The following is a 14,027-nucleotide window of genomic DNA, read 5'->3' as shown; positions in this document are numbered from 1 at the left end:
GTGGTAGTATGATTAGAAAAAGAATATTGCTTAATTGCAAACCTAAGCATTGAATATACTTTATTTATCCCTTGCAGGTGCACAGTCAGTCTGTCTGTCTGTCTGTCTGTCTGTCTGTCTGTCTGTCTGTCTGTCTGTCTGCCTGCCTGCCTGCCTGCCTGCCTGCCTGCCTGCCTGCCTGTCTGTCTGTCTGTCTGTCTGTCTGTCTGTCTGTCTGTCTGTCTGTCTGTCTGTCTGTCTGTCTGTCTGTCTGTCTGTCTGTCTGTCTGCCTGTCTGTCTGTCTGTCTGTCTGTTTGCCTGCCCTCGACAGCAGCTTCTTAATTGCTGATAGGCAGCAAACTTGGGTCAATCTAAAACACTGTAACAGGGAAGTGGGCAGGGCCGCTGCGCTGTGGAGGGGGTCCATGCCTCAACACACACTAGATTAATATTCAGCCTCCGTGTTTGTTGAAACATCCTGGATGCTCTCCTTAAATAACCACAGAAGCAAGTAAGAGTTCCCAGAATTTATGTTGTGTTTGCGTGGACTTGCAGCTACTCTTTGTGTGACGAATGTCTTGAACAGGGCAGATTTGAAATTGACCATTTTTTTCCCATTTTATTTGCTACCACTACTTTTTTTCCTTTCTCTACTAACTCATGCTGTATTACACTGTAATGAAGAACAGGCATAGATCTTTGTTGTTTTTATCTTGTTTTTTTTGTTTTGTTTTGACTTTGCTCTGTCAACTGAAACCTATATTTCTGAAAGACTTTTCACTGAATTTTCCAAGTATTACAAGTATTTGTACACATGTGACATTTAGCACCATGACATCATCTAGGCTTTCCTGATCATATATTAGAAAAACAAATTCTTAATTTTGTGTTCTCATTTAAAATTACATGATGTGCTACAGTTGGAAATGTTTTTGATTGGAAAGCAATTAGTGCATCTCTTAAATGTCTTTTACCACTTAATTTAAGAGGCTTTTGTTTACGGGCCATTATTGTGTGATCCACTAAGGAATAATAATTCCTTTTCAGGCTCCTCTGATACAGCTAATGTTTACATGTCTGCATTTTGCACCACTCAGAAAGAGGCGAGGCTTCCTCAGAACGGGTTGTGTTGTTGTGATAAGACATTAGGGGGGGCTGAGGTCATCATGTAGACTCCTTATCTTTACAGCCATTTAAAGGGTTGGTGGCTTCGCCGGGTCTTTAATACGCTTCGTAACACGTGGGTTTTAGTTAACATTTCAGTGTTTTTCTTCAGCTGTGCAGTTTCTTTCAGATGTGTTTTTTTATGTTTTTTTTTTTTTAATTTATTTATTTATAATAGGGACAGTGCATATTAATAAACATTTAAATAAGTAAATACATAAATGTAAATATGCCAGATATAGCCATCAGGCTAATTTTCATCTGCAAGTGTGTGAACACATTAATTCAAAGTGAACTCCCTCATGTCACATTCAATTATAACTTTTGGTGAAATATAAGAATACTTATCTATTTACGTTAAATATTGGTGAATGTTATTTCACAGATTGCACAGGATGTCATTTTACTTCTAAAACTTCCCTTCAGGACTATTACAGAGCAGTTTCTTTAATGACATTGGGAAATATGTGCCCGAAGGAGCAGAGACATGAGAATATTTGGCATCAAAGGTAGTCTGTACAGAGCTCTCTCTTTTTCTATAATTGCAGTTTCAGTAAAAATAGAAAGTCTTCATCCACGCATAAGCACGATCTCAAACCGACTGTAACGACTGTAATTCCTCCTTACAGTGGAGGAGCGGTTACGGTATAATGTGTGCATGTGTCAGAGCCACCCCGGATGACATCACAAGGACGGGGTTAATCTGTCTGCTCAGACAGGTTGTGGGGGGGGTGGGGGGGGAGCCACGTAATCTGATGTCCTGCCGGCTGCTCCTCCGACCCAGCGACGGTCTGCACCGGGACGTCTTGGGATAGCTGTCCAAGCTGGATTAGCGGACAACACATGTCAGTGAAAGGGCACCTGGGCACCAATACACAAACGTCTATGCACACACACACCGGACACGCAAGTGCACAAGTGCAGGAGATTAGAAAGAAGAGCATTTTTCACCCCCTGCGGGGAGCTTAAGCTCCTCACTAATTGAGAGGGAGTAAAGGACATGCAGCAAAACTAACTTTGACCTTTTGTTTTTTGTCTTATTTGTTTGAACATCTGAATGATTTGACCTTTTGCTGTCACTGGCCACAGTTACATGATTCGTTTTACTTTCAGATATCTGCTTTACGGAAGTCTGACTACGGTATCAGGTGGCTGAAAGTTCCTGCGTTAAGATGATGGACACAAATCTGCAGGCAGAAGCAGAAGCAGGAGCCGAGGCACCAGAACCAGACAACAGCAAGGTCGAGAGTATGGACATGAGCACGTCGGAGTTCGAGGTGACGGCGGACCGGCTGGAGCAGCTGATGAAAAGCATGGAGGTGCTGCTGTCGGATGTGGAGCAGCTACGGAGCCACTGCAGCCACCAGGCCACGGAGCTGGTCCGTGCCGCCGTGGATCTGAGGCAGCAGCAGGAGGGGCTGAAGGAGAGCTACGCCGAGCTGTCTCGGGAAATGGAGGAGATAGCCGATTCAGTGGAGGACCTGTTCAGCACCAAGAGCTCCTTTGAAGCCAAGGAGAAGCAAACGCAGAAACTGAACCGGCAGCTCTGAGAGACAGAAAGGGAATGGGCAGATGTTGTTTTTGACTGTGGAAAAAAACATTGTGGGGGGGGCGGTGGTTTTGGCTTTGGGTGTGTGTGGTACCATTTTGAAAGGGATGGGTTTTGGAGCTGTTGAGGCCTGAAGTGACGCTTCAGTGACATTTTTTGAATGAGATTTGTTACGCTGATATTTTAAGGTTCATATATGACAACCAAATTCAGTTAAACAGCTTTTGTAGTATGCTTGAGTCCATATACTTAATCATAGCGATAAATCCTAGAAAATAAACCGTACCATTGTGATTGAACAAAGGTACAATCTGCTGTATGCTAATGTCGAGGTTATCATGGTTTCATGACGTCCCAAAACTCCAGCCTGCGCTGCTGTGCTGATTATTTTTTCCTGTCAATCAGATTTTATGTAAGATGAGACCACAGTACCACATTTTCTCTTATCAGTAAGGATTTCTCCTCCATCTTGCTCAAATTCTGGCTGCACGGGTGCTGCTCACCTCCGATTGTTCTTGGTTTTATCAAACGTGCTCTCCCCACATCCAGACATGTTCCTCTGAGGCTTCAGACTAAATTTAACCTAACCAGAGCCTAAAGGCGATGTTTACCTCCCACCAGCTCCTCTGGCGTGACTTATTGGCCTATATTTAGTGGTTCTGGGATGTGCGAAAGGGACAATCAGCGGTCGGCAGCCTATAAAAAAAAGAAGTAAAAATAAGAAATGAATAATTCTGAGTTTAGGGGATTTCTTAAGCAAGGCTTGATGATTGTGTGAACATTTTATAGCTACATTCATAAAAAAAAAGTTGTGTGCTGAAACGCTCTAAGTCCAAATCTCTTCTGTGTTGTTCAATGGATTTAAACTGATTGTATAGAATTCCTTGGGGAGAAATGAACTAAAAACACTTTCTTTTGTTTTTTCTTGTCAAAATTAAAGCACTCTACAAATGTTTTTCTCAAGTGTACATATATATATATATATAAACGGTATGTCTACTATCAAAAACAGAAGTAAAAATCTTTGGGGAAAACCAACAGAAAGGAACCAATGTGTGTCTTTGTGGTTGAAATCTGACACTTTATGGGCTGCGGTTTCTGGTGAGCAAAGAGGGCTAGAAGATAGAAAGCCGGGTGTCAGTGCCTACCTTCTCCTCTGAGGTGCACATCCATCCCAGCTGCTGCGCTACCACGTTTGGGATTTCCTTGAAAAAAGGTATGTTAGCACAGAGATTTAAAGAGATTTGTTTCAGCATGTTTTCATCTATTTTATATTTGCTGCATTTATTGCATTTACATAATCAAAGAAAGCTTAGGGAATATGGGCATTATATGTAACAAATGAAAGTGCTATTGAGTTCATTCTTATTATCAGCATGTGTTAAATGGAAGTGTTTGGTTCTGAAAGCTGAGTTACTCAGCAGGTTTCTTCAGCAGTAGTACAGCAGTGGCTTGTGGTGAACATGAACATCCTGCAAGTCCTGGTCCTCCTCCAGCTGCTGGCTGTTCCTGCTTTTACAGTGAGTCTTATCTTCTGCAAAGATAATAATAACAGTAATGTTGTAACTGCATGTCAATACCAATATTTGGTACTTTATCACAGGTGGACATTGTACATTTGCACCTTAAAGCGTTACACTGTAAATCTTCCCACAGTTCTCCAGAAAATGACTTTTTTCCTCTTTTTATTATTTGTTTTATTTTACTTTAGAATCAATAAATATCTTAATGCTAAATTTTACACAGCAAAATGGCAGAGTCCTTTTGTAACGTCCACGATGACATTACAAAATATCAAACATGTCAGCTGCAATGGTCACCCAGTAAATGAAAAGTCGGGGCTTCTGGCCTCATCCGTCAATTAAAGTCGAGCTCGTGTGGTTTGTCAGGCCACGACCCGTTTGTAGGAGCAGATTACCTGCTGCAGTCACGTGCCGTGCATTCATCACTCTAGGTGTTGAAATCCCGTGCTGAGCTCTGTCATCAGCACAAAACTAATTGCAGGAATTTCTTTCTTTTATTTTTTTGTCGATGTACAGTGGTCCAGACAGTTTTTTTCTGCCAGAACAAAAACACACAAAAAAAGGACACAAAGCCCCAATGCAAACACTGAGACACGGACAACTGTGCATGCTCAAAACCGCAATGATAATGAACAAATCTATGGATGATGAGAGAAAGAACCAAAGAACATTTCAGACTTGAAGAGAGAACTTCAACTCCACACAGAAAGGCGACAGATATTGTCCCAGTGGTCACACAGGACAATTTAAACAAAAAACATAAAATACAAAATAAAAAAGAACAATCTTTTGCAATAATTACATAAAAAGTTCCTGAGTAAGTTACTTTTTAAATATTAGACCCTACACTTTACTCTCCAATACTGTTATTGAGTTTCTTTCAAAGATTTCCTGTAGATTTCTATTAAAAATAATGTTTTTCTCTTTGATAAGTCATTGCCATTCACAGTACATAAGACAATATTACAAAAAATACACTGTTGGCTCTATACCTTACAAAATAGTTTTGGGTGTATCCTCACTTTGGTGATTATGCCACTCAAACGGCACTAAAGGATTGAGTTCATAAACACGTTACATAACATATAGGGTTGCGGCTGAATGTCTTTGATTCTATTTGAGTCTTTTGCGTGTTCCTACTGAGTGTTAGTGGTTTGTGGTGGGCTGTGATTTGATGCATCAGAGAACTTTGTGTTCCACTGGCTGAGGACTTTTTGTTTAACAAAGCTTACACAGCCAGTCCAGGACTACTGGGGGGAGTTTGGGGCCTATGGACCCTGCAGCCGGACCTGCGGCATCGGGGTCGCTATGAGAACTAGGACATGTATCACCTCAAGGTAGGACATAAATCATACTGGAATAATGTTATGACTTTACTACTATTATCAAAATTCTCACCTGTCAATCAATATAGCACACACACATGTTCTATGCTGCATGATAAATATTTTAGTTGATTTGTATTCATTTTCTGCCACCCTGTTTAATTCAAAATCATAATGTGCTTTGCAGGACAGATGGTGGACACAACTGTGTAGGATCCTCCAAGTCCTTCCGTACCTGTAATACCCATGTAAATATCCCCAATGCCTTTCAGAGCAATGCATAGTAAAAGTGTCGGATATTTTGTGTGTACGGTAAGCTACATTTCCTGTCATGGTAGGCATGCCCGGTGGGAGCCAGGGACTTCAGGGAGGAGCAGTGCTCTGAGTTTGACAGAATGGATTTTCAAGGCAAACGTCACTCGTGGGTGCCTTACTATGGAGGTATATGATCTGTTATAGATCCACATGATCCAATTCAAGAAGAAAATAAAATATTTGTAAATAATGCTGTTGGATTTGAAATGATTTATGGTTTAATACATTTTTTCATCAATAAAACTTTCATCTCTGACCTTCACTCCATTGCAGGCTACATGAGTATGCAGGAAGCTCTTCCACGTTCAAAAATGACAAACTATACATTAGAAGTTTTGCACGTAAAACATCTGACCCAGGTTTCTGCCTTCTGACATTGTAGCACCTAATCCATGTGAGCTGAACTGTGTGCCAAGAGGACAGAATTTCTTCTATCGACACAGACCCACGGTGGTAGATGGGACTCCGTGCTATGTGGGACGCACTGACATCTGTGTTGATGGCGTTTGTCGGGTGAGCTTGCCCGTTAAGAAGTACAACTATATAATTATAGAATGTTTCGCCTCTCTTTCATAATTTGTCACTATATTTATCCAGGAATGACAATCCCACATGACTTCCAGCACAATCCTCCCTTAACGCTCACAAACGAATACATTTGTGTTCAAATTCATTTGTTAAATCAGATTATTACTGACAAAGTGAATACCAGCCAACTCTTAACTCATCAATTAGAAAGATTTAAGACTTTCATAAGGCTTTTTTTTCATTGTTTTGTCCCTTTTCAGATGCTGACTCATGGAGAGTTTATGGGCTTAGATAACGACACACGCCCTGTTCACTCCATTGCTCCTGTCGCCCCTCATCCAAGAGAGACACTGGCATATTACTACAGGACTGGTGCGTATGGCGAGTGCTCCGCAACCTGTGATGGAGGCATGCAGTATCGAAGCGTGGACTGCGTTGCTCAGGATCCATCAAACCCCCGCGTGGTGGATGACTCTTATTGCATCACCCAGCGGCTGCAGAGGCCGCCGAGTCAGCAGGCCTGCAACATGCACCAGTGTTCTGCATATACTGGTATAACCTGGCATGTTACAGCTTATGGACTTGTAAGTTTACAGAAAAGTGTCCTTTGGGCTGCAGGAAAAAAATTGTCAGCACTCCTCTACAATGGTATACCCCCTTTTCTTGGCAGTGCTCTAGAAGCTGCGGCGGAGGTACGAGGGAGAGGCAGGTCGGCTGTTTTGACACAGCTCTGAACCCCTACCCCGAGGAGCGATGTGGGCTTGCAAGCAGACCTGTATCTATGGAAAGATGCAATTCCCAGCCTTGCAGTAGACCTCAAAGTGAGCTTTTAACAATCAGTTTTGGTTTTAATATTTGTGCCTTTTTTTCGTAGCCATTATAACCAAGTTTCTCCGTAGTGGTTCCAAGTGTTCAGGTCCCTGGGGCGGGTGCAAGCCCGGGTGGATTTGTGCCATATGTTACTGGAGAAACTCAAGGTACGGATAGAGACCAAGTTGGGAACGTTATACGGAAATGTTATGCTCTTCCTTTTAGTGGTCTTGTTTGCATGCTTTAACGTGCAATTACTGGCATATGCAGCCAAAAACACTATAAAAAACAAGAATGCAAAAAATCTTTTCGTGCTCCAAGTTATTTTGTATAATTATTATCTTTCAGTGGAATTTTCAATGAATTTAGCTTCAGGCAGTTAAGAAAAAAGCATACCTATATATATATAATTGCTACTGTCTAAATCACACTATGATTGCACTACGATCACGCACACACATATTAACAGACTATTTTAAATTTTCGTTTTATTTTCACTTGATAAATTACTACAATCTTAAAAAAAATTAAAAATTGTACAGTCTCTAAAGAACATGAAAAATATATAATTTCCCTTTGAGGATTAAAAATATTTCGGTCAAGTTTATATTCTGTACTGTTCAGTGTTTTGACAGGTAGTGTATGTCACATGGACAGATGTAATTTTACTTAGTTTACTTAGTGTACTTACTTAGTTTACTAGTTTACCTGAGCTTCACAGCACAGACACCAACAGTGTGTTTGGCTCTCACCCTCCTCTGTTAGCTCTTCACTGTGTTGACTCAGTATACGGCTGCTGCCCGGATGGTCGCACCCCTGCAACTGGACTCGGGTACCAGGGCTGCTCACAAGACGACTGTGTTCGCACCAGGTAGCATGCTTACTGGATCCCCATCCTTAAACTAGGATATGCTTCAGTTTAGTGTTTTCTGTTTACTATTTGAAAAATGTCTCTCGTTTTTAGGTTTGGCTGTTGTTTAGATGGAGTGACACCAGCTCGAGGATATGGAAGAGCTGGATGCCCTGATTATCAGACAACTGGCGTAAGAATCAACTTTATTTCCTATCTTAAGTCATTCAGCTAAATGAAGTCTCGACAAACAAACAAAACATATGAACTCTTTTAAAACTGTACTGCTTAACAACCAATTAAAAGTATAATGCCTTTTTCTGTGGCACTGGAAATTCTTTGACTGTGCCACTGAAGTGGCAGAAAATATGTCAAATATGCAAAAAATACATCATCATTACTTGACTTGAGCTTTCAAAATATGAATGTTATAGCTGGATAGAAGGCCTTACCCATATAAACCAATTAAAAGACACAATACAAAGGTTTTGGTTGCACATATTTTTTTTTTTTTTTTACCTTGTCTGCACACATATTATTGATTGATACCATGACGGTAGAAACCAAAAGTGTATATATGTGCATTATTACTATATGTAATATATACATATATATACGCACACATATGCGTACACATACATAAATATACACATACAAACCCAGTGTTTTTTTTTGTTTTTTGTTTTTTTTTTGGGGGGGGGAGGGGGTGGGGGGGGGTGACGACATCCACTGCCAATCCAGGAAGCAGGAACACACGGAGACACACGTCAAGCACTGGAAATCTGCAACAAAAAACCACAAACAAAGCACGAAACCGGCACGGAGCCAACCAAAACACGAACAGCAATCGACCTAAATCTTGAGATCTGATCGCAGTCTGAGCTAAGCTATCGCTACCGCTACCTAAACCCAAAAACTAGAGAGCCAGCATGCAGGTGAACAAGCCAGTGTGTATGTCTATGTGTGTGTGTGTGTATGTATATGATCATGCGTGTGTGTGTGTGTGTGTGTGTGTGTGTGTATGCATGTGACTAAATGACTATATGTGTGTATGTGTGTGTGTGTGTGTGTGTGTGTGTGTGTGTGTGTGTGTGTGTGTGTGTGTGTGTGTGTAATAAACCAAACAAGGCTCCACCTGAAGTGTATCTATAGTGGGGGAGGGGGGGGAGCAACCCCGCCACCCGCGAGACCAGAGGCCGACAAGGAAGAGCCCGGAACCCAGGCCACCGGCAACCCCACAGAGGGGAGAAGTAGGAGGGAGGCAACCCACCGCCTGCGAGGCCCCCCCCCCACCTGGCGGCGGCCGAGGGGGCCCGCGGGCGAGGCCCCCACGGCGCGGAAAGAAGCAGCCAGGGATCCCGCGGCGGCGGACCGCGACCCAGGCAATCCCCGGCCACCCGGTCCGGGCCGGACACGCGGCCAGGAGGCCCTCACCCTTCAGGCCAACGACCCCCACCCGGCAGGGGGCCAGCCTGCCCGGAGAGACAGAGCCGCCCCGGCCGCCGACGCGGGCAGGCGCACCCGTCCCCCACGAAAGTGGCCCTCCAAGACCAGAGGGGCGCCCCGCCGTAGAGGCAGCGGGGGGGACCGGAGACGGGCCCGGAGAGAGGGAACCCCCCAACAAGGCGACACCCGCGCAGGCCCGACAACGGAGGGCCCCAGACCCAGGCATCCCATTCATTCATCCATTCACCTATCCGATACCTATACTAATAATAATATAATATACTATACATAATAATAATAATAATAATAATACTAATAATAATACTAATAATAATAATAATAATAATAACCATCTTTGTATAATATAATGTTGATAAATTATTAAGTTTTTGATGTCCTGCCAATGGAGGCTCAAATCCTCCATGGCAGGACCCTTCCATACCGCATTCTCACCGACACAGACATACAATCACACACCGTTTCCCCCTCCCCGGGGGGGTCCAGCACCGCCAGAAGGCACCCCAGGTTGCACATATTTTCAATTGTGTGTTTTTGTACCACCAGCTGTCCAACATAAGGACCAAATTTATCAACTCCATAGTTGTTCTTGGCCGTTTTATAAATATTTTCCAACACTGCAAAAACAGCCACACTAGAAATAAACTAAGTATTCCATAAATCTAGTCACAATTGTCTTGTTTTTGGCTAAAATATCTTTCTCGATGAGGTAAGAAAATTTAACTTGTTTAGAATTCTTACAACTTGTATTAAAGTCTAAAATAGTCTTCTAATTTTCTTGAAACAAGGCATTTAAAATTGTATTTAAAATTGAGATAGTTTTTTGTAGCGTATGCTCCTTTTGCTTGCACTTGCACCACCTGCTGGTGAAATGTGCTTCTTACAGCAAAGTGTAATATTTGGACTTGCATGTCAATGTCATGTTGACTGATATATCTCTTACTCTTTCTTTTTGTAATGACTTCATTTAATTCCTTATCTCCCTCTAACATAAGTCAAGGAACCACAAATAGACTTAATTTGGTAACCTCTTCTGTGTTATGGAACAAGTCAAAAACGTGGTTTTCACACTATCCCATATATTTGAATTCCAGTGGTCTTCCGTTGTGTTTTGTGTGGTGTGGGTGTATTTTAAGGGGAAATAAAAATCAACAAATTAACGAACACATTTCTGTAAGTATGACCTGCCTGCTTCAATTCCAGGGAAATGGTTTCTTCTGTCTTGTTTATATAATTAGATTATTAAAATGCCTATCACTTATCTTTTTTTCAGGTTGGAATGCTTACAGGTGCGGATTATGACATTAACTCCGTTCACTCCAGTGGTCCTGTTGGCCCCAGAGAGACACACCCGTACTTCTACAGGACCGGCGTCTACAGCGAGTGCTCCGCCACGTGTGCTGGAGGCTTGCAATATCGCAGCGTAGAGTGTGTGGCTCAGGATCTATCGACCCCCCGGGTGGTGGACGACTCTTACTGCATCGCCCAGGGTCTGCAGAGGCCTTCGAGTCAACAGGCCTGCAACGGGCATCCATGTGGTCCAGAGTACAGCGTCTCCAGCTTCAGTGTGGTGTGTATCGTACAGTGTAGTTATTCTTTAAGTATCATACTGACTGAGAACAAGGTTCTCTGAAAATGCACTTTACTTCCGGTTCAAGTTATGTTGTTGCATTTTGTTGTCAGTGCTCAGTGACATGTGGGGAAGGGCAGCAGACAAGGGAAGTGAGGTGCGTGGGACCAAGAGGGGAACAACTGCCGGACCGTGACTGTCGAGGACTGGCAAGACCTCCTTCGGTCCAGACCTGTCGCAGACCTGCCTGTCACACACATATAACCTGGCATGTGACAGAGTATGGACTTGTAAGTGAACAGAGAAATACTTACTGGATTGAAATAAGACTTCTGTGGCTAATGTATCACCACAATGCTATGCCTTCAGTGCTCTAGAAGCTGCGGTGGAGGTGTGAGGGAGAGGCAGGTCAGCTGTTTTGACACAGATCTGAACCCATACCCCGAGGAGCGATGTGGACTAGAGAGCAGGCCTACAACTGTGGAGTCATGCAATACACAGCCCTGCACCAGAGCACAGAGTGAGTAACCTATGACATTTTCCCTAAATATGTTCTAGTTGGAAAGGAGGGTTTTTTTTAAAATTATTATAATTCTATTTTTCTGTAGTGGTTCCAAGTGTCCAGGACCGAGGGTCAGGTAGAACCCCCACTAGAGGATTTGTTCCTCATGTTCAAGATCCAGCTTCAAGTATGTGGAGTTCATTGAGAACTTTGTGTGGATTTTCATTTTTCCTTACAAACAGGTTAACAGTAACTGTGTTTATGTTTACTTGCTTCAGTTTCAGGACCAGCCTCCTACCCTCCTGTTACAGGTCCTCACTGTGCACAGTCTATGTATGGATGCTGTCCTGATGGCCATACGTCGGCAACTGGACCCAGGAACCGGGGCTGCCCACAAGATGACTGCTCTCGCAGCAGGTAACATGCTTACTGGGTCCCATCCTGAAGCCAATATATGAAAACAAGCACAGTGACAGAAAGCATAAAGACTGAATGGTTTCTGACAAGGACAATTGTGTTTAGGTATGGCTGTTGTCGAGATGGAGTGACTCCAGCTCAAGGAGCTGGAGGAGCCGGATGCCCCGAGTATCAGACAACTGAGGTAACATTTTATATTTTTAATCACCCAATGAAATTGTTAAATCAGCCAGGCATATGTATATAGCATTTTTCATATCTGTGAGACAAAAAGGATTAAAAACATAAAAACTGATAGAGACAATATAAGTTATTTAACCACCAATAAGACATGGAGTCATGACCAAATATATACATACATACATACATACATACATACATACATACATACATACATACATACACACACACACACACACACACACACACACACACACACACACACACACACACACACACACACACACACACACACACACACACACACACACACACACACACACACACACACACACACACACACACACACATTTGGTTCCATACAGATGTAACAACTCGATAGGAGCTGAGCAGAAAGTGAAAATGGAATTACATTTCTGTCCAAGCCAACGGGAACATTAATCAGTTCTCTCTTTTCCCTCCTCTAAACAGCTCTACCCATCAGACCCGGTTAGTCCTTCCACTGTGTGCTCCTTGCCTCGTGATGAAGGTACCTGTGATAGCTGGGTTGTCCGGTTTGCCTATGACTCAGTCGCTCGCAAATGTATGGAGTTCTGGTATGGAGGCTGCACAGGCAACTCCAATAACTTCATGTCCATGGATGCTTGCCAGAGAGAGTGTGGTGGTGTGAGGGCAGACCCTGCACCTGCACCTGCACCTGCACCTCGAAGGGTTACTCCAAGTACAAGAGCATATGGTGGCAGTGCCAGAATGAGAGCTCTCCGCTCTCGTCTCCAGTACCGGGGATAGCTGACACAACGCCTCTGTAAAGCACTTGCACAGATATGAAGCTGTTGTGGATACATGTAATGGCCCAATATCTTGCTTATGCTTTTCCCTTTAATTCCACTCCTGCTTGTAATATATAGTTGGTCAACATATGAAACTCCAAATAAGCATGTATGGTAACATTTGCCACATTGTGTGCCTCAAATAAACATTTGGTTTCACTGAAAAATAGCTTTATAGCCATTAAGACTGATGTAATTATAGTTCTTGGTTCTGTTTTCCATCTCTTTTTGATCATTGTAAATGCCTTTTTGGTAAACATATTCATTTGTACAATCTGTCTTTTGGAAATTTAAATCAATAAAATAATACATTTTAAGACTGATTACTTATGTCAAATCTATTTTTAAAATGTCTGTCTTCTGGTTTCTTTGCATATGTTGTACTGTGATTTCTGTCTCACTCAATTGGCATTTTTGGTGTTTTGATGGGACAATTTATTTGATTTTGACATGCTTTGTTCAACTATTGTGTACAAATCAAAACTACGAAAAAATGACCTAACTCGTACTTTAAATCTGTGCCTCATTACATTTCAAAGAAATATATTTTGCCTATACATCCACTGTTAGATATAACTTTGATGGCATAGCCTATTAGTTTGTTTATAAAGTTTAGCTATATCATAATACAAGTATTCTATGGTGAACTATTAATAAAGTAAATTCAATTATCTTTTCTTGGTTTACAGATATATTATTGCCAGCTTCAGGTTATTCAAATGCCTTGTCACCCCCTTTTTTTTCTTTATAGCCTATATATATATAGTGACAGTACTTTTACTTGAGTACAATTTTTGGCTACTCTACCCACCTCTGTCAAAGAGTATGGTATAAATGGAAATATTAATTCCTAAATACTTAAATATAGTTGGTGAAAGGTTGAATGGCAATTCCGATTGTTAACCCCCCAGAGAAGGTTTTGAGTGTCTACAACATGTGGATTTTTTTTTGTCTGATACATACAGTAGCTGCTACTGTATGTATCAGACAAAAAAAAAAATGTATGCAACCTGCTACTGA

General features: G+C 42.1%; 1 protein-coding gene across 4 annotated transcripts; it reads left to right on the top strand.

Moving 5' to 3' along the window:
• Window positions 1-3,787: 3,787 nt before the first annotated feature.
• paplnb (papilin b, proteoglycan-like sulfated glycoprotein) lies at window positions 3,788-13,420 on the top strand. Of its 4 annotated transcripts, none has more exons than XM_061747108.1 (18): window positions 3,788-3,909; window positions 4,102-4,213; window positions 5,444-5,553; window positions 5,729-5,789; window positions 5,880-5,982; window positions 6,239-6,369; window positions 6,645-6,968; window positions 7,055-7,205; window positions 7,284-7,361; window positions 7,960-8,065; window positions 8,159-8,237; window positions 10,782-11,078; window positions 11,192-11,368; window positions 11,448-11,598; window positions 11,687-11,767; window positions 11,859-11,997; window positions 12,103-12,181; window positions 12,649-13,420. In XM_061747108.1, the coding sequence occupies exons 2-18, from the start codon at window positions 4,157-4,159 to the stop codon at window positions 12,964-12,966; spliced, it is 2,442 nt and encodes an 813-aa protein (XP_061603092.1). In that variant the 5' UTR covers window positions 3,788-3,909; window positions 4,102-4,156; the 3' UTR covers window positions 12,967-13,420. The 4 variants fall into 4 exon arrangements, with proteins under 4 accessions (XP_061603092.1, XP_061603095.1, XP_061603094.1 ...); XM_061747111.1 differs by having other exon boundaries at window positions 3,849-3,909; window positions 4,118-4,213; XM_061747110.1 differs by having other exon boundaries at window positions 3,858-3,909; window positions 4,115-4,213.
• Window positions 13,421-14,027: the final 607 nt, after the last annotated feature.

The sequence above is a fragment of the Cololabis saira genome, chromosome 18, assembly GCF_033807715.1.
Source record: "Cololabis saira isolate AMF1-May2022 chromosome 18, fColSai1.1, whole genome shotgun sequence".
Taxonomy (NCBI): domain Eukaryota; kingdom Metazoa; phylum Chordata; class Actinopteri; order Beloniformes; family Belonidae; genus Cololabis; species Cololabis saira.
This window is presented reverse-complemented; position numbering and strand designations above follow the sequence as displayed.

What these genes read in the sequence shown, in the direction of transcription:
- paplnb (XM_061747108.1), top strand. Translation starts at nt 4,157, where the DNA reads ATGAACATCCTGCAAGTCCTGGTCCTCCTCCAGCTGCTGGCTGTTCCT. An exon ending in AGGACATGTATCACCTCAAG is followed by an intron (nt 5,554 to 5,728) that starts GTAGGACATAAA and finishes TGTGCTTTGCAG; the next exon opens with GACAGATGGTGGACACAACT. An exon ending in CCGAGTATCAGACAACTGAG is followed by an intron (nt 12,182 to 12,648) that starts GTAACATTTTAT and finishes TCCTCTAAACAG; the next exon opens with CTCTACCCATCAGACCCGGT.